Raw genomic sequence first — 24318 nt, 5'->3', positions numbered from 1 at the left:
CTTCGTTCCAGTGAGAACAAACCGAGTTTATTCAATCGCTCCTCATAGCTTATGCCCTCCATACCAGGCAACATTCTGGTAAATCTCTTCTGCACCCTCTCTAAAGCCTCCACATCCTTCTGGTAGTGTGGCGACCAGAATTGAACACTATACTCCAAGTGTGGCCTAACTAAGGTTCTATACAGCTGCAACATGACTTGCCAATTCTTATACTCAATGCCCCGGCCAATGAAGGCAAGCATGCCGTATGCCTTCTTGACTACCTTCTCCACCTGTGTAGCCCCTTTCAGTGATCTGTGGACCTGTACTCCTAGATCTCTTTGACTTTCAATACTCTTGAGGGTTCTACCATTCACTGTATATTCCCTACCTGCATTAGCCCTTCCAAAATGCATTACCTCACATTTGTCCAGGTTAAACTCCATCTGCCATCTCTCCGCCCAAGTCTCCAGACAATCTAAATCCTGCTGTATCCTCAGACAGTCCTCATCGCTATCCGCAATTCCACCAACCTTTGTGTCGTCTGCAAACTTACTAATCAGACCAGTTACATTTTCCTCCAAATCATTTATATATACTACAAAGAGCAAAGGTCCCAGCACTGATCCCTGTGGAACACCACTGGTCACAGCCCTCCAATTAGAAAAGCATCCCTCCATTGCTACCCTCTGCCTTCTATGGCCTAGCCAGTTCTGTATCCACCTTGCCAGTTCACCCCTGATCCCGTGTGACTTCACCTTTTGTACTAGTCTACCATGAGGGACCTTGTCAAAGGCCTTACTGAAGTCCATATAGACAACATCTACTGCCCTACCTGCATCAATCATCTTCGTGACCTCCTCGAAAAACTCTATCAAGTTAGTGAGACACGACCTCCCCTTCACAAAACCGTGCTGCCTCTCACTAATACGTCCATTTGCTTCCAAATGGGAGTAGATCCTGTCTCGAAGAATTCTCTCCAGTAATTTCCCTAATAAGGCTCACCGGCCTGTAGTTCCCGGGATTATCCCTGCCACCCTTCTTAAACAGAGGAACAACATTGGCTATTCTCCAGTCCTCCGGGACATCCCCTGAAGACAGCGAGGATCCAAAGATTTCTGTCATAAATGGTCCTAAATGGATGCCCCTTTATCCTAAATTCTGATTCAATAAGACCAGCCAACATCTTATGGAATGGCAGAGCAGGTTGGAAGGGCTGAATGGCCTGCTCCTGGTTCGTCTGTCTGTCTCCTGGTTCCAGACTCTCCAAGCAGGCTAACTGCCTCTCAGCACTGAAACACTGGCAAAACAGCAGGGCTCGAAATCTGAAGCTTTTAAGGGAAGGTTCAATGCCAACATGAGTGAGAGAGACAAATCCAGGACAGGGGCAGGGTGGGAAGTGGCCATTAGGGTGGGAAGAGGCTGGTCAGCAATAGAAACACCGGCATTGGCCATTGGGGCTGAGTGGCTTGTTTCAGTGCCAGGAATTCAATGTGAGGAATACCAGAAATGCTGAGACATCCTTTGTGAGCAAAGACACAAAGTTGAGAAACTAATGAATCCTCACTTGGCCAGAATACCGTGTTATCAATGCTGAAATATCTGAGGCGATTCAGCCCCTTGTATTTTATCAGCTAATTAGTATGTCTAGCAATAAGTAGAAGAAATAGACAAATACCTCATCCTCTTGCGTTAAATCATCTTCATCCAAGTTTTCATTTGGAGTTTGCTGATTGGAAAATTCCTCATTATTCCAGGATTGATCATATATCACGTCCAATCCAAACGGATTAAAGATTGTGTTTTGTTGGCTAACACCCTCACTACTGCCTCCGATCATAGAATCATCTTCACCATTTAATCCTAATGAGTCCATTCCTTGCTCATAGTCGGAGAATGGGAGAACACTAGCAGGTTCCTCCGTATCAAAAACGTCAGTTGCCGGATCCTGAGAGTTTTGTTGATCGAACCCAACACCCGCAGCATTAGTGTCTACCCCCGGTGTGAAAGGTCTTTCATTACCTGGTCGAAAGGGTACCCAGTAATCTGGTACCACAGGTACCCTGTTTCCTGGTACCACAGGTACCCCGTTATTTGGTACCAGCCCATAATCTGGGACATCAAATGGCATATTCAGAAAGGGCACCCTGACCAGTGTACCTTCCATATTGTTTGTGTCCTCGGTTGATACCTCAGAACTTGTGCTGAGGGCACCCATTTGAGCACCATTTGCTCCCAAAACATTAACTCTGCTCATTGTCCAGGGATAGGAATTAAAAAGTGTTGGATAATGCCGATTTTGCAGGAAAGGGTTGTAGTTAGGATATTGCTTGCCAGGTACGTTGTCATTGGTGTTAGGATATTGCTGGAATGGATCATGGCCATTGTAGTTGGTATATCCTGGGTATGGTTCATAGCCACGGTTGTTAGGATATTGGTAGTTTGGACTGTAGCCAAATCGGCCTGGAAACATGTTGTTTAAGTTATAGCCAGGATAACCTTGACCAGTTTGGTAAAAGCGGTGGTTCATGAACTGGAAAGCATTTCCAGCTAGGTTCTGTTGATTGAAATGAAGCAATTGTAATTACAGAGCAATGACATAACATCATAAAACGTTCTCAAAGCTTATTCTATAATTAGGCGAAAAACATACACAATGTACGGGGAACAACTCCCTCCATTTCTATAATTGTTTTACATTGGGAAAAGCTCAAAGGTCTTCACAGACCTAATCAACTTTGAACTGGCCATCATCCCCACCTTGCTGGGATGGTCTGCCTCTCAGTGTGTCCCCATTAGTTAAATATTCTCCTGTACTTTTCAGCTTGTAAGTTTCTTGCGCCATAGCTTCTGAGCACGTGAGCAAGGTGAGGGTAATGGAGGTAACAGGGACTAACAGTCCATCTCCTTAACCAGTGATATTTAAGTATTAAGAAACTGAGAAATAGCAGAGAAGGAATTAAAATTAAGTCAGGCCTAGAAAGAAAAAATTATACTGAGTGAAACAAAAAGACAGAAAGAAAAAGCAGGAAAGAAATGTTGAAAGAAAATGTTTAAAATGTTTAAGTCTACAACAACGCTTCACTACATGTAGTGATGAGACAGAGGAATTTAAATTGTTCATCTATTGGTCCAGAGAAGTTGATTGGTATTGCATTAACAATTACTGCATTGTTAAAAATGTATTTCCGTGATTAAAAACCAAAGGAAACATTCTGACATGTGTGTAATGAGCAATTAATAAGGAAATCCAACAAGTTCTTTAAAGCAGCAAGGAGATCTGTGTGACACAAAGTGGTCTAAATCAGCGAACAGATCGCAGTACACCTCTTCAAACCCATAACTCTCAGCTATTGGCAGATTAATAGTAACCTGTATCGCTACCACATTGTCAACAGTTCCAGCAAGATCTGGCCCATTATATTACTGGACCTCATGCCTGTCATCGGAATAATTTCTACATTATCATTCTTAGAACTAGCCCTGGGACACAGTAGAATGAACTTTTATCACTAGGTTTAATTCTACAAACCCCAGATGAAATGCTTAAGTACACTGAGGGTGAGCTAAATGGAGAAAAGATCTAATGAAGGAATACTGAATGAGGCTGGAAGAACACTTGCATATCAAAAGAAGACAAATGGAGTTTTTTGGACATGCTATTCCTGCAGAAGAGTTAGAGCGCTCAGTCACCATTGGGAGCATGAATAATAGGGGGGTGACTGACCGACCATGAACGGAAGCAGATGGACAACTGGGACCAGCTTAACCAGAACTCCAGCAATGATGCCATCCACATGATCAGAAAGTTCATAGTCGCCTAGGCGAGTTGATATGGAGATCCAGATGAAGAATACTCAAATGACTGAGAGTTCACTTCTCTTTCAAGCTCCAAAAGACTGCTCCTGTAAGTCCGATACAACCACTTAACATAAGGATATGGAACTTAGGAGCCGTAGTAAGTGTTAGGAAAACAAGGGTAGTTTTAAGGGATTTATATTTGTAGTTATAAACATTAGAAATAAGGTATAGTTTTAAGTGGGTTTAATTTAATGTTTCTGTGCCTGGAAGGGTAAAACCTATCGTTAGATTCATGCTGGACAAGGATGTTTGTATGTGTGGGGGTTGATTAAGTTCAACTGTGATTCTATTGTGCTTAGAATTGCCTGGTATGAAGAAAGGTTGAGTAGATTAGGATTGTTTTCGTTGGAAAGACGGAGGTTGAGGGGGGACCTGATTGAGGGCTACAAAATTATGAGAGGTATGGACAGGGTGGATAGCAACAAGCTTTTTCCAAGAGTGTGGGTGTCAATTACAAAGGGTCACGATTTCAAGGTGAGAGGGGGAAAGTTTAAGGGAGATGTGCGTGGAAAGTTTTTTACGCAGAGGGTGGTGGGTGTCTGGAACGCTTTGCCAGCGGAGGTGGTAGAGGCGGGCACGATAGCATCATTTAAGATGTGTCTAGACAGATATATGAACGGGCGGGGAACAGAGGGAAGTAGATCCTTGGAAAATAGAAGACAGGTTTAGATAAAGGATCTGGATCGGTGCAGGCTGGGAGGGCTGAGGGGCCTGTTCCTGTGCTGTAATTTTCTTTGTTCTAGAGAGAGCTACGGTGTGAAGAATAAATAAAAGGTATAAGCATGTGGGCGTTGCTTAGCAACTGGGGCCTTATAAGGCAGAGAAGCTTTTAAGTTTTAGTTAAACTAATTTGATTGCAGCTGGAGGCAGGATCTCAGGGAGTGAGCATCTCCCAACTTGGCCAGAAAAAATGTCTAGACAGGACGGGAGCAGCAAAGAGGCAGACTTGCTAAAGTACATGCTACAGTCCAGATAACCAGGGAACTGGGGAGACTTCTGGGGGCGGCAGGAGAGGGGAGGTCGCTCAATAGGTAGCTTCGACCAAGATCCGCATTTTGTAGGTCTTTTTTTGCCCGATTTGTCGGGAAATTGTTGCAGGAAAGCATTTTTGGATCGGTAATACAGGGTTGGGTGCCTGCACCGAACACATGCACGTCCTCCCCCTTTCTTTGCTCTGCCATTGGCAGCTGTGTCTTCCGCTGTCTCAGCTCCACCCTCGCCAATCCCTCCCTAAACTTCTTGCCCTCCAACATTTTTTCTCATCTTTTAGTCCGTTCTTTACCCAGCTCTTTAACCAAGCTTTTGGCCATTGCCCTGAATAGTCCATTGTTTGGCTCAGTGTCCATCCCAGCATCTCCATGAAGCTCCTCAACGTGTTAACACTACAGTATCGATTCAATGAAAAGGACTTTATTCAAAAAAACAGATTAAAGGAACAATATTTTAAACATGATGGAAAAAGCAAATTACCTCCTGACTGGTGGACGCATCTCTGACTTTACGGACCTGAAACATGAGATGGAAGATTGTGAATGATACAAAGGAATTATCAGGATGGCCACTGGAGTAACCTGCTCTCATTTTCAGGTTTCCAGACATTGCTGCCTTCAGTGTTTTGGAGGAGAATCTCTGAGGGATTTGGGAGGGAAACGGCCAATGTTTCGGGGCTTAATTGGCTGGAAATATCCTCTGTCCTCCTGAGGGTGGGTGAGCGTGATCGGCGATGATCTTTGCTCATCTTTCTCTTCACATCCTCCTCATCCATGAGTTCCCACAGGGCTCTCTCTGCTCTGCTTCATATCGGTGATTGCTCTGAGATTGTTTTCAGAGACCATTCCTCCCTGTACATGGATATCCCAATCCTCCCTGTCCCCAGGCACTGCCCTGAAATGTCTGCGTTTAAAACAGTGATAGGCAACCTAGGCTAGTGAGTGGGCCGTAAGATTGAAATCGGCCTTGTTCACCAACTATGACCCCATGAATAAGATTAAATACATATAATACACATCAAATATTTCATAAATTATAGAAAATGCTTCATTACTGATATATTAATAGATCTGTCATCATCTTCATATGGTAAAATCAAAATAAATATTAACGTTTGATTGGACATAGAGAGTGCACACGGTTCTCATAGTCAATGTTGTGAGTGATGAGTGCGCACCCCCACCTCACTCGCCCTCGCTTTACGTGCAAATCACTTCAGTCAAACCGATAGGTCCAAAACCAAGTGGACGGAAATCAGCGGAATGTGGTAACGGTCAACAAAATGTCTCGTGGGCCAGACTCAGAGGCCCGATGGGCTGCAGGACACCCACCACTGGTTTAGAGCAATACCCCTTACAATGCAACAAAATCTTAATCCTCGTGTGCTGCGGGTCATGTCAAACAATTTCACCAGAAGGCAGCATGGTGACGCAGTGGTTAGCACTGCTGCCTCACAGCACCGAGGTTCCAGGTTCGATCCCGGCTCCGGGTCACTGTCCGTGTGGAGTTTGCACATTCTCCCCGTGTCTGCGTGGGTCTCACCCCCACAACCCAAAGATGTGCAGGGTAGGTGGATTGGTCACACTAAATTGCCCCTTAATTGGAAAAGAAAATTGAAAAACAATTTCACCAGCTTCACACAAATTCCTTTAAGATTAATACCTGGGCTGTAATTAATCAGGACAATTAAACATTTAAAAAAGTTAACTCACTATTTCTGTTTTATTTTAATTAGCAAGTAGCTTCTTATTTGGAAAAGGTAACACTTACCGGGTTGGCGAACACGGTGGCCACCAGGCACGTGAAGAGAATGACAGTTTTCATCATTTTGTGGAGTTTGTTGATCTGCAATACAAGACCTTCCTTCATTAGAGAACACAGGGTGAAAACGCCATGGGACAAAGAACAAAGAAAAGTACAGCACAGGAACAGGCCCTTCGGCCCTCCAAGCCTGTACCGACCATGCTAAACCTATGCCCCCTAGTAATTGACCCCTCTACCTTGGGAAAAAGTCTCTGACTATCCACTCTGTCTATGCCCTTCATAATTTTGTAGACCTCTATCAGGTCGCCCCTCAACCACCGTTGTTCTAGTGAGAACAAACCGAGTTTTTCAACCGCTCCTCATAACTAATGCCCTCCATACCAGGCAACATTCTGGTAAATCTCTTCTGCAGCCTCTCTAAAGCCTCCACATCCTTCTGGTAGTGTGGCGACCTGAATTGAACACTATCCTCCAGGTGTGGCCTAACTAAGGTTCTATACAGCTGCAAAGGCAAAGGCTTATAATGGTCACTTTTCCAGTGCAGCTGGACAAACACGGTTCCAGTCCGGCTACAACATTGGCAATTACCCGGCAATGTGGAAAATTGCCCAGGTGTGTCCTGCCCACAAAAAGCAGGACAAATCAAAACCAGCCAATTACCGCCCCATCAGTCCACTCTCCATTCTTAGTTAAGTGATGGAAGGGGTCATCAACAATGCTACAAGGGCCACTTATTTAGCAATAACCTGCTCACTGATGCCCCATTGGAATTCTGCCAGTGTCACTCAGCTCCTGACCTCACTACAACCTTGGTCCAAACATGGACAAACGAGATGAACTCAAGAGATAAGGTGAAGTGACTGCCCTCGACTTCAAGGCAGCAATTGACCGAGTGTGGCATCAAGGAGCCCGAGCTAAACTGAAGTCAATGGGAATCAGGGGGAAAAGTCTCTCTGGTTGGTGTCATACCCGGCACAAAGGAAGATGGTTGTGGTGGTTGGAGGTCTATCATCTCAGCTCCAGGACATCACTGCAGGAGTTCCTCAGGGTAGTGTCCTCGGCCCAACCATCTTCAGCTGCTTCATCAATGGCCTCCCTTCCATCATAAGGTCAGAAGTGGGGATGTTTGCAGATGACTGCACAATGTTCAGCACCATTCGCGACTCCGCAGATAATGAAGCAGTCCCTGTCCAAATGCAGCAAGACCGGGACAATATCCAGGCTTGGGCTGACAACTGGCAAGTTACATTCCTGCCACACAAGTGCCAGGCAATGACCATCTTCGAGAAGAGAGAATCTAACCATCACCCCTAAATATTCAATGGTATTACCTTCATTGAATTCCCAACTATCAAATCCTGGGGGCTATCATTGACCAGAAACTGCACTGGGCTAGCCAAATAAATACTGTGGCTGCAAGAGCAGCTCAGAGGATGGGAATTCTGCAGTGAATAACTCACTTCCTACCCAAAGTCTGTCCACCATCTTGACAAGGCACAGGTTAGGAGTGTGATGGAATATTATCTACTTTCCTGGATGAGTGCAGCTCCAAAAACACTTATGACGAAGCAGCCAGGACAAAGCAGCCCACTTGATTGGGACTCCATCCATGGCCTTCAACATCTACTCCCTTCATCACTGGCACACAGGGGCAGCTGTGTGTCCCATCTACAAAATGCACTGCAGCAACTCACCAAGGTTCCTTAGGCAGTGTCTTCCAAACTCATGACCTCTAGGATACGGACACCGGAATATGAAAACACCACCACCTGAGAGTTCCCCTCCAAGCCACTCATCATACTAAATTTGAAATATATCGGCCATTCCTTCACTGTTACTGGGTAAAAACCCTTGGAACTCACTCCCTAACAGCACTGTGGGTGTACCTACAGCACGTGGACTGCAGCGGCTCACCACCTTTTCAAGGACAATTAGGGATGGGCAATAAATGCTGGCCTCGCCAGCAAAACCCACATCCCACAAACTCATAAATAAAAAAACCTCCCCTCTGATTAGAATGTCAGCATGTATGTACACACCCTGGTGAACTATGAGTCATACTGCTCACCTTTGATGAGTAGAAAAATCTCACCAGACGCACAACAGGGGCACCATCAACAAAAGAAATGAACTAAAGAAGGAGCTATTGTGAGAGGGCTGGGTATGGGGGAAATGGGAAGGGGGATATAGGGAGACTGAGATATGGGGAGAGAGGAGGAAAATGGGAGCAAGGAGAGAGTAATGGTAAGATGGTGGAAATTGGGGAGGGGGTGAAATGGCCAGGGAGGATGGGCAGAAGTGGGGGAATGGAGAGAGGGCGCTGACCAAAATATTGGTCAAAGAAGCTGAGGGTCTTAAAGGAAGAGAGGATAATGAAAAGGCTAGAGGGGGTTTTGGAGGGAATATGAGTACGAGGAATGGATGAGCTTTAGGGATGAAGGAGGTTATAGGTTGAGACTTTAAATTGGGGGGGTGAGAATTTTAACCATGGTGTTTGTTGCAGAATGGGAGTCAATATAAGTCAGCAAAAGGCGGGGTTATGGAGAAATGGGCAGACAGGAGTTTGGGATGTGTCCAGTGAGGATGGAGACCAGCAAACAGAATATTTGAATAATCAGGTTGACTGCCCCAGAAAAGTGGAATCACAACATTCTGAGATAACTCAACCTGATTGTAAATATAAATGCCTTCAAATATTCCCCCACAAGAAAAAAATACTCTCCCGAGAAGTATCGGAATCTGGAACATTCAATCTGAAAAGGTGATGGGAACTGTTTCCAGAAATAGATGTAAAAAGAAGTTGAAGATGTATTTGAGGATGAGGAATTTAAATTGGACTGAAAGCAGCCGTCTGAGACTAAATACGACTGCTCTTTCAAAGAGCAGGCACAGGCAAGCAAGGATGAATGGCCTCCTTCAGTTCTTTGTGTTTCAATAATTTTCATGTGAGGGTGATAAACGGAAGATGGAGCAATTTGTTTTGCTGCTTGCCTTTACACCTTCAGGTCTTGTCCATGGAGTGATGGCAACATCTGCTGCCTAATTCTGCACAGATGAGCATCTCCACACGCTCAACTTTCACCCTCGGATCAGCTTGTGAGCAGCAAGTTCATTTCAGGCACTGTTCCATCGCTACAACACATCCCTTCACTCCACACTCCAGTGATGACAGGCTTTGGGTTGGGGCAGGGCCGCTCAACAACAACAACTTGCATTTAAAAAGCACCTTTCAATTCCCAAGATGCTTCACAGAGATAGCAAACAAAATTTGACACTGAACCACGTAAAATGATATAAAGACAGGTGACCAAAAACGTGCCGGAGAGGGAGATTTTAAGCAGACAAAAGAGGAAAATTGGAGTGGGTTAGTGAGGAAATGACTTAACGTCCAGCCAGCTGAAGACCGTCACCAATGGTGGGATGAAGGAAATTGGAGATGGGGCCAGAATTGAGGAGTGCAGAGATTACATGGGTCCGGGGGAGGTTCCAGAGATTGGGACCGATGCAGACATGGACAGTTTTGAATGTGGGAATCTTAAACTTGCGATGGACAGGACTGGGAGCCAGTGAATGTCAGCGAGCAGAGGGATAGGTAAAGTATGATCAGTATTTGGCGGGAAAGAGGCCATGGGCACCAGAGCTTTAGATCAACTCACATTTAGGTAGGATGCAGGTAGGATACAGGATGGGAGACGGACCGGGTGTACATTGTACATAGGCAGGTCTGGAGGTGGCAAAAGCACAGAGGACAAGTTCAGGGATGGGCTGAGACAGGGATGGTATCAGGGACTCTGTAATTTTGACGCCATCATACTACTGGCGGCACGGTAGCACAGTGGTTAGCACTGTTGCTTCACAGCGCCAGGGTCCCAGGTTCGATTCCCGGCTTGGGTCACTGTCTGTGCGGCGTCTGCACGTTCTCCCCGTGTCTGCGTGTGTTTCCTCCGGGTGCTCCGGTTTCCTCCCACAAGTCCCGAAAGACGTGTTGTTAGGTGAATTGGACATTCTGAATTCGCCCTCTGTGTATCCGAACAGGCGCCGAAATGTGGCGACTAGGGGCTTTTCACAGTAACTTCATTGCAGTGTTAATGTAAGCCTACTTGTGACAATAATAAAGATTATTATTACTGTCCCAACTTCCAAGATGTAAAAAGTGGAGGTGAAAGTGAGCTGTGTCCTGGGATTACAGAGATAGTCTTTTTGCCTTCGTCCCAACTTCACCATCACTCTACTTTCAAACGCAAGGATATTGGTGACAATCTCAAACTGAAGAAGATTGTCTACTGGTCTGAGCTTTTGTTTTTCAATCTTAACTTTGCTTTTATCATTTATCCAATCCCTTTCTCAAAAGGAAGTTTGAAGAGTTTGATTTTTGTCAATAAGAATTCACTGAAGGAATCTGGAGTTGTAGATCTCCACTCCACTTTGGTCTGAAGAAATATTTCCCGACATCGCCCCTGAATGGGTTGGCTCTAACCATAGAATCGTAGAATCCCTACAGTGCAGAAGGAGGCCATTCGGCCCATCGAGTCTGCACCGACACTTTGAAAGACCACTCTACCTAGGCCCAACGCCCTGCACTGTAACCCTTGCCTAATTTAGCATGGCCAATCCACCTAACCTGCACATCTTTGGACTGTGGGAGGAAACCGGAGAACCCAGAGGAAACCCACGCACACACGGGGAGAACGTGCAGCTTCCACACAGTCACCCAAGGCCGGAATCCAACCCGGGTCCCTGGGGTTGTGAGGCAGCAGTGTTAACCACTGTGCCACTGTGCCGCACCCTAAGGTTCTGCTCCCTTGCACTGGACTCCACCCATCAGAGGAAATAGTTCCCTCTATCTTCAATCATCTTAAAAACCTTGATGAGACTCTCCTAAGTCTGTACCCGAGGTAATACGGACCTAGTCTGTGGAACCTGGCCTCACATGTTTACACTTAACAATACCCCTCATCCAAAGACATTTAGTTACCACATCCACACACTCTGACAACTGTCTGAACCAGACAGTTCACAAACCTGGTGTCATGCGTGATCCCAAGATGACCTTCTGACCACATATCTGCACCATTTGACTGTCCATTTCCACCTCTAATATCACTGAATTCCTGCCCTCTCACATAAGAACATAAGAACTAGGAGCAGGAGTAGGCCATCTGGCCCCTCGAGCCTGCTCCGCCATTCAATGAGATCATGGCTGATCTTTGTGGACTCAGCTCCACTTTCCGGCCCGAACACCATAACCCTTAATCCTTTTATTCTTCAAAAAACTATCTATCTTTATCTTAAAAACATTTAAAGAAGGAGCCTCTACTGCTTCACTGGGCAAGGAATTCCATAGATTCACAACCCTTTGGGTGAAGAAGTTCCTCCTAAACTCAGTCCTAAATCTACTTCCCAGGTCACCTGCTGCTGAAAACCTCATCCATGTTTGTGTTAACCTTTGGATTTTGATCAGCCCACTCCTGGCTGATCTTTCCACATTCTACTCTGTGCGGTCATGCAAGACTCAGCTGCCCCTGTCCTCAGTCACAATAAGTCTCAGTCACTCTTCAGCTCTATGATCATTAACCTACCTTAACTCCTGGTTAAGCAACACCTCGCGATTTGTTTCAGAAATCCATCTGCGGCCTCTCCCCTCCCTATCTCTAAGATCCTCCAGGATCTCTCCATTCCTCTAATTCAAGCCTCTTCAAGATCCTAATCTCTCCACCATCAGCAACCATGTCCTCAGCTGCCTGAGCCCTAAGCTTTCAAATTACCTCTCAAAACCTCTCTGTATCTCTCTCTCCTCGTTTAAAACACTGCTCTAAACCTTCCGCTTTGAACAAACCTTTTCTTACTTAGACCCAACCAGGGGGCAGGTGATTGACAGTCACTGTCGAGGTGGCATTAAGAAACTGCTCTCGATTGGGGTAGGTGAGAGGCGTAGAGCTGTCACCTATCAGGACTGAATCAGACAATACAATCTGTTCAGATGCCCGTGAGGCAGGAGGACGTTGGCAATTTCTACCTGTGTTTTCTACCAATGTTCCAGGCTGATTTCAAACTCCCCCAAACTCCCTATCACCATCTAAAAGTCATCCAGAAGATGCACAAATTGAACAAACCCTGAAGGTTGAAAAATAAGTTACTCTGCTGAATGTTATCAAATAAATTAAATATATTGAATGTGAGTGTTTGAACACGAATAAAATTCCATGACAATTAGCAAAATCCCTTTCCTGGGGCAATCTCTTAGACACAGGCAGCCACTTCCAATAGGGAAACTTTTAAAAATTACGTTAGATCAGCTCCTACACAGGTCTCCCATTTCAAATAAATTCTCTTCACTTGTTACCAAAGATGAATCACCCTGTCAGTGTTTTTATTACAGATATAACACAGCACTGTACATTCTGCAAACTGTTAAATAGACCTTTCAGACAATTGACTCTCAGTTTGTACTTGTGTAAGCAGAACATGAAAGTGCTTAAAACATTTCTGACATTACCTCACCACTTCTAGAGGATGCGGAGATCACTGGAGACGAGTAAAAAGTGACTTTCTCAGCTGTGACTGGGCTGGAGTCAGCTGGAGTGGAAGGATCAGTCTGACTGTGTGAGGCAGCTCGCTCTGCAAACTTATCATCCTGCTTCTTAGGCTGTGCCCATATCACAGCCAATCATTGCTTCAGGAATCTGATGAAATGAGCTGATACAATCATTATTAACCCTCCAGACATTAGTCACTGGAGGGGTGGGGGTGGGGGGGGAGGGAGGGAGGGAGGGAGGGAGAAATCACAACATTTACCCTCAATTCATCTTTGCTGACTGTACACAGGTTCATTAAAATTCTTAACCCTTGCTTCACCATATCCATGAAACCTCCAACTTAGAAAAGGGTTGGCCCGAACAATACTTAAATATTTAGATAGGTCAGTCAGCATTTATTGTTGCTAGGTTTGTCAAATCTGACACTATTGTTGATTTGTGAGTATTATTTTCATATTCATTTGACCATTTGAGGTCCATAAATAAAAACAGAAAATGTTCGAAAAACACTGCCGGACTGGCAGCATCTGTGGAGAGAGGAACAGAGTTAATGTTTCGAGTCCAGTTTGTGGCTTCTTCAGAGCTCTATAAATGATGATTAGATTTGTTGTTTTTCTTTCTAGATGTTGCTGAATGTGGGTTCACAGTTGTTTCTGATACATGGAGTGTAACACACTCTCGCAGGGCAATGTGTCTCACATGGTGTTACACAGGAATATTCCTGTAAATGTCAACGCACTCATCCTTGTTATGAATGAGAAGTTCTTACTTTGTGCTGTGACTTTGACAAGATTCTCTTCACCCGCTCCTCTTTCTCATCCTGGTTTTCAAAACCTGGGAAACTGACACTGATCACAGAGTTAATTCCTATTGGCTGGTTCAATGAATTAATCATGTGACCTATCAATAATGTAACAAACTCATCAATATAAAGCAACCTTTTGAAAGGTTTCTCAATGTGTTGATGCATGTTGGTGATTTCTGGGTGGGAGAGGGAATTGTTTGTCATTTTATAATAATCTTTATTATTGTCACAAGCAGGCTTACATTAACACTGCAATGAAGTTACTGTGAAAATCCCCTAGTCGCCACACTCCGGCACCTGTTCGGGTACACAGAGGGAGAATTCAGAATGTCCAATTCACCTAACAAGCACGTCTTTCAGGACTTGTGGGAGGAAACCGGAGCACCCGGAGGAAACCCACGCAGACACGGGGAGAATGTGCAGACTCCGCACAGACAGTGACCCAAGCCGGGAATCGAACCCGGTCCCCTGGCGCTGTGAAGCAGCAGTGCTAACCACTGTACTATCGTGCCGCCCTTGTCAAGTGGAGAGTACAGTGGTTAGCACTGATTAACTCTACATTATGATTTAAATATTTAGGCATTAATGAAACTAAATGGGGGAAATTTTCTCCTGTGTGTTGATAATCAAATAATAAATCTCTATTCTTCAGATATATTATGTTATTGATAAATTAATTGTATTGAGCCGGTGCACAGTAATTGCCAAGTGATCACTTATTGTTCCTGTATCTAGGATCAGACTGCAAGCCCGGTGGGCACTGTGCGGATTGGGCTGCCTTATCAACACCTTAATCACATTTTAATTTCACGTTTTAGGTTTCCTTTGTGATTTGTTTTTCGGTTAATGGAATATCTCTTCAAGTGGCCACTCTGTTAATTTGTCCCCCAGTTGTTTGATTTGGTTGAATTAATTTACCGTCTAGCTCAGAAGAATAGGCAGGAACAGACTGAAAGTGGGACTGTTGGATTTGTGCTAAATGGGATAGAAATGGAACATATCAAACAACCGACTCCAGGCATCCACGAGGTGCTGTAGGACATCAACAAGATAATCTATTCCACCACAATCTGTAACCTGGTGGTTCGGCCGTCCCCCACTCTACCATTAATAGTGAAGTGGAAGAAACATTGAAACAGACAAGAGGAGCAGGAGGCGGCCATTCGGCCCTTCGAGCCTGCTCCGCCATTCATTATGATCATGGCTGATCATCCAACTCAATAGCCTAATCCTGCCTCCCCCCACCCCCCCCCACCATTTTCTTTGATCCCCTTTGCCCCAAGTGCTCTATCTAACTGCTTCTTGAAAACATGTTTTGATCTCAACTGCTTTTTGTGGTAACGAATTCCAGAGGCCGATCGCTCTCTGGGTGATGAAATTTCTCCTGATCTCATTCCTAAATGGTCTAGCCCGTATCCTCAGACTGTGCTCCCTGGCTCTGGACACACCCACCATCGGGAACATCCTTCCTGCATCTACCCTGTCTAGTCCTGTTAGAATTTTATAGGTTTCTATGAGATTCCCCCCTCATTCTTCTGACCTCCAGCGAATACAATCCTAACCGATTCAATCTCTCCTCATATGACAGTCCCATCATCCCTGGAATCAGTCTGGTAAACCTTCGCTGCACTCCCTCGAGTGCAAGAACATCCTTCCTTAGATAAGGAGACCAAAACTGCCCACAATACTCCAGGTGTGGCCTCACCAAGGCCCTGTATAATTGCAGCAAAACATCCCTGTTCCTGTGCATTTGGCATGTGGGAGTCTTTCAAACGTCAGTTTATTAGAATTCAGGATCGGCATGTTCCTGCAGGGATGAAGGATAAGTATGGCAAGTTTCAGGAACCTTGGATACATAAGGATATTGTGAGCTGTTGTGAAAACTCAGAAGAATATGACATTTGAAACATGAAAGTAACACTGAGAATGCCTGAGGCTTTTAAATGAAAAGGAGAAGTCCCACGAGGGGTTAACAGCAGCAGCCTGTTTTGAAAGCAGACAACTTCACAGACAGGGAAGAAAACAGATAGGAGCTTCATTTTAATTCACAAGTTAGAAAAGACATTTGATTGACTTAAAAACTCTTAAAGTTATATGAAAGGGAACAGTATTCCACAAATCTTTAAGTAATGAATTATTTTTGAACAATTAGGAAAAGAAGCCAGAATCTAAAGTATAAGATAAGGAACAACTGTTAAGTGTGCAAAGTTGCTGACACTGGTAATAAAGTGAAACAACTGATTTACAAATTAAGAAAACTAGACGGTGACAAGGTTACATTATAACGTACATCACATTTGAAGTTAAAACCCTTTGGAAGATGGCCAAAGCAGAGAAAGTTGGAGTCAGGGGGATAACACTAACATGACATTAGCCTAACCTGAAGATGACCCGAGTCGAATGGGAGAAAACTCATTGAAAAAGACATAAAACCAAAAGAGTGCGAACTAAGGCAGACAAATTTATGACATGCCAAGCAAAGCGAGAAAGGTCCAGTCAAGGCTGGCGAGCTGGGGAGGATGAAGCTGCGCTGTGGCTGTTGAAGCAGCGCCACGCGGCTAAACTGCTAAAACTTAGCCTTCGAACCGTCAAGCAGGCAGTCTGAAAGGTGCCACGTGCAGAGGTTAAGGGGCCCCAAATGACTATAAAAACTGGGGATAATGAGCAGATAATCAGAGCATCTTCCTCGGTGATGGGGACAAGCAACATCGACAGACCGAGCAGCCCAGAGAAGTCAGCAGAAGACCAAAAGTTAAAGAAAACTGATTGTCAAGAGAGACTTGAAAGTCTGCAACTGGTCCGAACAAGAAAAGATCTTTCTACCTTTCTGTAAAAGTAGTTATCCTCTTTTAACTTGAAAATAAAGTTAAGTTCAAATTGATAACCTGAAAGAGTGGTTATTATTATTTTCTTTAAAAAGTTTACTTTACTTCACTTAGCAAGCTGGACCCATGTGTAAGTTACTAAGTGGTAAGTAAGTAAAATTCTTCTACGAAGATACGGGTTATACCGGGGGATAACTTGAAACACTAGTTTGACCCGAATAGCACCCGCCAAAGTCTGCGTAGGAGTCGGGGAGTGAGAATCCCTGCTCACCATTTAGAATAAATCGACCAAGCCGAGTCAAAAAGAAAAAGGAAGCATTCGTAAGGTCCAGAAGGCTGAGAACAGACAAAGCCCTTGAAGATTATAAAGAAAATAGGAAGGAACTTAAGGAAGTAGTTAGGAGGGTTAAATGGGGACATGAAAAGTCTTTCGCAAACAGGATTCAGGAGAATCCCAAGGCATTTTATATGTATATAAAGAGCAAGAGTGTGGTGAACGTATTCACCTAAGTATGAACTGTCTGTATAGTGCTGTGATCTATGACCTGGAAATAATAATACGGTCTACTTCCAGGTACTGTACTGGAACCCTGGTGGGCTCCGTCTCTGGCTCCGCCCTCACCGAGCGATATATAGACCAGCCACCTGTGGGTGGCACTCATTTGTACAACAGATACTGGCAGGCGAGTTCCTGGATAATAAAGCCTAGTGTTCACTCGTTCTCACGGTCTCACAGTGAATTGATGGTGTACAAAGAGGTAGCCAGGGAAAGGGTTGGCTCACTCCAGGACAGGGGAAGGAATCTATGCATGGAGCCAGAGGAAATGAGCGAGGTACTAAATGAGTACTTTGCGTCAGTATTCACCAAAGAGAAGGACTTTGTGGATGATGAGTCTGGGGACGGGTGTGTAGATAGTCTGGGTCATGTCGATATCAAAAAGGAGGAGGTGTTGGGCGCTTTAAACAGCATTAAGGCAGATAAGTCCATAGGGCCTAATGGAATCTACCCCAGAATACTGCGGGAGACAAGGGAGGAAATTGCTGGGGCCTTGACAGAAATCTTTGTATCCTCATTGGCTACAGGTGAGGTCCCAGAGGACTGGAGAGTAGCCAATGTTGTTCCTTTGTTTAAGAAGGGCAGCAGGGATAATCCAGGAAATTATAGGCCAGTGAGCCTTACGTCAGTGATAGGGAAATTATTGGAGAAGATACTTAGGGTCAGGATTTACTCACATTTGGAAACTAATGGACTTATTAGAGATAGGCAGCATGGTTTTGTGAAGGGGAGGTCATTTCTCACTAACTTGATCGAGATTTTTGAGGAAGTGACTAAGATGATGGATGAAGGAAGGCTGGTGGATGTTGTCTATATGGACTTCAGTAAGACCTTTGACAAGGTCCCTCATGGCAGACTGGTACAAAAGGTGAAGTCACACGGGATCAGAGGTGAGCTGTCAAGATGGATACAGAACTGGCTAGGTCATAGAAGGCAGAGAGTAGCAATGGAAGGGTTCTTTTCTGAATGGAGGGCTGTGACTAGTGGTGTTCCGCAGGGATCAGTGCTGGGACCTTTGCTGTTTGTAGTATATAGAGATGATTTGGAGGAAAATGTAGCTGGTCTGATGTAGCTGGTCTGATTAGTAGCTTTACGGACGACATGATGGTTGGTGGAGTTGCGCATAGTATAGAGGATTGTCAGAGGATACAGCAGGGTGTAGATCAGTTGAGAGACATGGGCAGAAAAATGGCAGATGGAGTTCTAACCGGACAATGTGAGGTAATGCATTTTAGAAGGTCTAATGTAGGTGGGAATTATAGAGTAAATGAAATGAAATGAAAATGAAAATGAAATGAAATTAATGGCAGACCCTTAGGAGTATTGACAGGCAGAGAGATCTGGACGTACAGGTCCACAGATCACTGAAAGTGGCAACACAGGTGGAGAAGGTAGTCAAGAAGGCATACGGCATGCTTGCCTTCATCGGTCAGGGCATTGAGTATAAGAATTGGCAAGTCATGTTGCAGCTGTACAGAACCTTGGTTAGGCCACATTTGGAATACTGTATACAATTCTGGCTGCCACACTACCTGAAGGATGTGAATGCTTTGTAAAGGGTACAGAAGAGGTTTACCAGGATGTTGCCTGGTCTGTAAGGTATTAGCTATGAGGAGAGGTTGGAGAAACTTGGATTATTTTCATTGGAAGTCAGAGGTTGAGAGGCGACCTGATAGAGGTTTACAAAATTATGAGTGGCATAGACAGAGTGGATAGTCGGAAGCTTAATCCCATGGAGGAAAAGTCAATTACTAGGCAGCATAGGTTTAAGGTGCGAAGGGCAAAGTTTAGAGGAAATGGGCGAGGGAAGGTTTTTACACAGAGGGTAGTGGGTGCCAGAGGAAGTGGCAGATACATGAATAGGGTGGGAATAGAGGGATACGGACCCCGGAAGTATAGAAGGTTTGCGGTTAGACAGGTAGTATGGTTGGCGCAGGCTTGGTGGGCCGAAGGGCCTGTTCCTGTGCTGTACTTTTCTTTGTACTCGAATCCTCTTGCAATGAAGGCCAGCAAACGATTTGCCTTCTTTACCGCCTGCTGTACCTGCATGCTTACCTTCAGCGACTGGTGTACGAGGACACCCAGGTCGCGTTGCACATTCCCCTCTCCTAATTAATGGCCATTCAGATAATACTCTGCCTTCTCGTTTTTATTGCTAAAGTGGATAAACTCGCATTTATCCAAATTATTCTGCATCTGCCATTCATTTGCCCACTCACTCAACTCTTCCAAATCTCTGCATCCTCCTCACAGCTCACCCTCCCACCCAGCTTTGTGTCATCTGTAAATTTGGAGATATTACATTTTGTTCCCTCTTCTAAATCAATAATATAAATTGTGAATAGCTGAGGTCCCAGCACCGATCCCTGCGGTACCCCACCAGTCACTCACTGCCTGTCAATTTGTAAAAATACATATTAATTCCTACTCTTTGTTTCTTGTCTGCCAACCAGTTTTCTATCCATCTCAATACACTACCCCCAATCCCATTCCAATTTTACACACTAATCTTTTATGTGGGACTTTGTTGAAAACCTTCTGAAAGTCTAAATATACCACAATCACTGGCTTCCCATCATCAACTCTATTAGTTACATCCTCGAAGAATTGCAGTAGATTTGTCAAGCATGATTTCCATTTTGTAAATCCATGCTGACCCTGTCCGATCCTGCTACTGTTTTCTCAGTGTTCTGTTATTAAATCTTTGAAAACGAACTCTAGAACATTCCCCACGACTGAAGTCAGGCTGACTGCTCTATAATTCCCTATTTTTTTCTCTACCTCCTTTTCTAAATAGGGAGGTTATATTCGCCAGCCTCCAATCTGCAGGAACTGTTCCAGTGTCTCTTGATGAGAACCATAGAACCATAGAATCCCTATCGCTAGTCTGCCCATCAATTCTGCATTGGACCTCCCAAGGAACACCCAACCTCGGCCAACTCCCCTGCCCTATCCCCGTAACCCCATCATCAAATATGCACAACTTTGGAGTGTGGGATGAAGTCGTAGCACCCAAAGGAAACTCCCGCAGACACGGGAAGTACCTGGAAACTCCACATAGTCACCCATGGCTGGAATTAAACCCGGGTCCCTGGCGCTGTGAGGCAGCAGTTCTAACCACAGAATCTTGGCAGGTGACCACCAATCCATCCATTATTTCTAGAGCCACTACCTCAAATACTCTGGGATGTAGATTATCAGGCCCTGGGGATTGAACAGCTTTTAAATCCATCAATTTTCCCAACACCATTACCCTACAAATACTGATTTCCTTCAGTTCCTCCCTTTCACTAAACCCTGCATTCCCCACATTTCTGGTATCTTATTTGTACCCTCATTTGTGAAGACCGAACCAAAGTAAGTATTTAGTTGCTCAGCCATTTCTTTGTCCCCTATTATACATTCCCCTGTTTCTGACTGTAAGGGACCTACATTTGTCTTCACCAATCTTTTTCTCTTCACATACCTATAGAAACTTGTACAGTCAGATTTTATGTTTCCTGCAAGTTTACTCTTGTACTCTATTGTCCCCTTTTAATCAATCCCTTGTTCCTCCTTTGCTGAATTTGTAACTGCTCCCAATCCTCAAGTCTGTTGTTTTTTTCCGGCCAATTTATAATAATAATAATCTTTATTGTCACAAGTGGGCTTACATTAACACGGCAATGAAGTTACTGTGAAAAAGCCCTTAGTCGACACACTCCGGCCCCTGTTCGGGTACACAGAGGAAGAATTCAGAATGTCCAATTCACCTAACAGCACGTCTTTCGGGACTTGTGGGAGGAAACCGGAGCACCCGGAGGAAACCCACGCAGACACGGGGAGAACGTGCAGACTCCGCACAGACAGTGACCCAAGCCGGGAATCGAACCTGGGACCCTGCGCTGTGAAACAATAGTGCTAACCACTGTGCTACCGTGCCGCCCTAATTGTATGCTTCTTTCTTGGATCTAATAATATATTTAATTTCCCTGGTGAGTCATGGATTGGTCACCTTTCCCATTTTAGTTTTGCACCAGACAGGACTAAACAATTGTTGCAATTCCTCCATGCGCTCCTTGACAGTTCGCCATTGCCTAGCCACTGTCATCCCTTTAAGTAGCGTTCTCCAATCGATCATAGCCAACTGATGCCTCCTATCATCATGGTCTCCTTTATTAAGATTCAGGACCCGAGTCTCCGAATCAACAAAGTCACTCTCCTTCTTGATGAAGAATTCTATCCTATTATGGTCACTCATCCCCAAGGGATCTCCGCGGCCAGATTTCCAATTATTCCTTTCTCATTACACAATACCCAGTCTCGGGTGGCCTTTCTCTAGTTGGTTCCTCAATGTATTGGTCCAGAAAACCATTTCTTATACACTCCAGGAATTTCTCCTCTATGGTATTGTGGCTAATTTGATTTGGCCAATCTATGTGCAAATTAAAGTCACCCTTAATTAAAGATGTTCCTTTGTTGAATACGTCTCTAATTTCCTGTTAAAAGCAAATTACTGCAGATGCCGGAATCTGAAACCAAAAAGAAAATGCTGGAAAATCTCAGCAGGTCTGGCAGCGTCTGTAGGGAGAGAAAAGAGATCATGGGCGGGATTCTCCGGTATCGGCGCGATGTCCGCCGACCGGCGCCAAAAACGGAGCGAATCAGTCCGGCATCGCGCCGCCCCAAAGGTGCGGAAGTCTCCGCATCTTGAGGGGCCTAGCCCTCACCTTGAGGGGCTAGGCCCGCGCCGGACTGATTTCCACCCCGCCAGCTGGCGGGAAAGGCCTTTGGTGCCCCGCCAGCTGGCGCGAAACTGACTTTGCCGGGCGGCGCATGAGCGGAAGCATCAGTGGCCGCTCACGGCATCCCCGCGCATGCGCAGTGGAGGGGGTCTCTTCCTCCTCCGTCATGGTGGAGACCATGGTGAAGGCGGAAGGAAAAGAGTGCCCCCACGGTACAGGCCCGCCCGCGGATCGGTGGGCCCCGATCGCGGGCCAGGCCACTGTGGGGGCACCCCCCCGGGGCCAGATCGCCCCGCGCCCCCCCCCCCAGGACCCCGGAGCCTGCCCGCGCCGCCTCGTCCCGCCGGTAGGAGAGGTGGTTTGATTCTCGCAGGCGGGACAGGCATTCCAGCAGCGGGACTTCGGCCCATCCGGGCCGGAGAATCGCGGGGGGGGGGGGGGCGCCAACCGGTCCGGCTGTCTCTGCAGTACAGGGTGTTCCTCGCAGGTCCGGCTGTCTCTGCAGTACAGGATGTTCCTCGCAGGTCCAGCTGTCTCCGCAGTACTGGGTGTTCCTCGCCAGATCTGGCCGCCTCCGCAGTATAGGGTGTTCCTCGCAGGTCCGGCTGTCTCCACAGTACAGGGTGTCCCTCGCAGGTCCGGCTGTCTCTGCAGTACAGGGTGTACCTCGCAGGTCCGGCTGTCTCTGCAGTACAGGGTGTCCCTCGCAGGTCCAGCTGTCTCCGCAGTACAGGGTGTCCCTCGCAGGTCCGGCTGTCTCTGCAGTACAGGGTGTACCTCGCAGGTCCGGCTGTCTCGGCAGTACAGGGTGTACCTTGCAGGTCCGGCTGTCTCTGCAGTACAGGGTGTCCCTCGCAGGTCCAGCTGTCTCCGCAGTACAGGGTGTTCCTCGCAGGTCCGGCTGTCTCTGCAGTACAGGGTGTTCCTCGCAGGTCCGACTGTCTCTGCAGTACAGGGTGTACCTCGCAGGTCCGGCTGTCTCTGCAGTACAGGGTGTCCCTCGCAGGTCCAGCTGTCTCCGCAGTACAGGGTGTTCCTCGCAGATCCGGCTGTCTCCGCAGTACTGAGTGTTCCTCGCAGGTCCAGCTGCCTCTGCAGTACAGGGTGTTCCTCGCAGGACCAGCTGCCTCTGCAGTACAGGGTGTTCCTCCCAGGTCCGGCTGTCTCCGCAGTACAGGGTGATCCTCGCAGATCCGGCTGTCTCCGCAGCACAGGGTGTTCCTTATAGGTCTGGCTGTCTCCACAGTACAGGGTGTACCTCGCAGGTCTGGCTCTCTCTGCAGTACAGGGTGCACCTCGCAGATCCGGCTGTCCCTGCAGTACAGGGTGTTCCTCACAGATCCGGCTGTCCCCGTAGTACAGGGTGTTCCTCGCAGATCCGGCTGTCTCTGCAGTACAGGGTGTTCCTCGCAGGTCCGGCTGTCCCCCCAGTACAGGGTGTTCCTCGCAGATCTGGCTGTCTCCGCAGTAAAGGGTGTTCCTCGCAGATCCGGCTGTCCCCGCAGTACAGGGTGTTCCTCGCAGATCCGGCTGTCTCCGCAGTACTGAGTGTTCCTCGCAGATCCGGCTGTCTCCGCAGTACAGAATGTTCCTCGCAGATCCGGCTGTCTCCGCAGCACAGGGTGTTCCTTATAGGTCTGGCTGTCTCCGCTGTGCAGGGTGTTCCTCGCAGACCCGGCTGTCTCCGCAGTACAGGGTGTTCCTCGCAGGTCCAGCTGTCTCCGCAGTACAGGGTGTTCCTCGCAGGTCCAGCTGTCTCCGCAGTACAGGGTATTCCTCGCAGGTCCGGCTGCCTCCGCAGTACAGGGTGTTCCTCGCAGATCCGGCTGTCTCCGCAGTACAGGGTGTTCCTCGCAGATCCGTCTGTCCGCAGTACAGGGTGTTCCTCCCAGGTCCGGTTCTCTCTTCATGATACTATCACTGGGATTGTAATCCAGGGCCCAGACTAATACTCCGGTGAAATGAGTTCAATTCCCACCAAGGGTTGTTGGTGGAATTTAAATTCAATTAATAACTCTGGAATATTAAGCTTGTCTCAGCAATAGTGACCATAACATTGATTGGTGTAAAAGGAGGTCTGATTCACTAATCTGCCGTCCTTACCCGGTGTGGCCTCCATGTGACTCCAGACCCACAGCAATGTGATTGACTCTGAGCTGTCCTCTGAAAAGTTCAGTTTGGGCCAATTCGGGATGAGGTTTGGTTGTGTGAGTGACGTCCACATGAAGAAAAATTAGAAACATTACATTTCTATAGTGCCTTCCATGATTTTCAGCTC

At 46.3% G+C, this 24318-nt stretch overlaps 1 protein-coding gene across 3 annotated transcripts in view; it reads right to left on the bottom strand.

Moving 5' to 3' along the window:
* The window catches only part of LOC140408264 (uncharacterized), a 179571-nt gene that overhangs the window by 18915 nt on the left and 136338 nt on the right, over positions 1-24318 (bottom strand). Inside the window, exons 1-4 of one of the 3 annotated variants that reach the window (XM_072495227.1) lie at positions 13091-13253; positions 6601-6675; positions 5311-5346; positions 1658-2536 (exon numbers count right to left, since the gene is read on the bottom strand). In XM_072495227.1, the coding sequence (XP_072351328.1) occupies positions 1658-2536; positions 5311-5346; positions 6601-6657 (972 nt within the window). In that variant the 5' untranslated portion in view covers positions 6658-6675; positions 13091-13253. Of the gene's footprint in view, positions 1-1657; positions 2537-5310; positions 5347-6600; positions 6676-13090; positions 13254-24318 lie in introns of those variants that run through there. The other 2 variants (XM_072495228.1, XM_072495229.1) reach the window with 2 other exon arrangements.

The sequence above is a fragment of the Scyliorhinus torazame genome, chromosome 3 (assembly GCF_047496885.1).
Source record: "Scyliorhinus torazame isolate Kashiwa2021f chromosome 3, sScyTor2.1, whole genome shotgun sequence".
NCBI lineage: Eukaryota > Metazoa > Chordata > Chondrichthyes > Carcharhiniformes > Scyliorhinidae > Scyliorhinus > Scyliorhinus torazame.
Note: the sequence above shows the minus strand (reverse complement) of the source record. Positions and strands in the feature narration are given on the sequence as shown.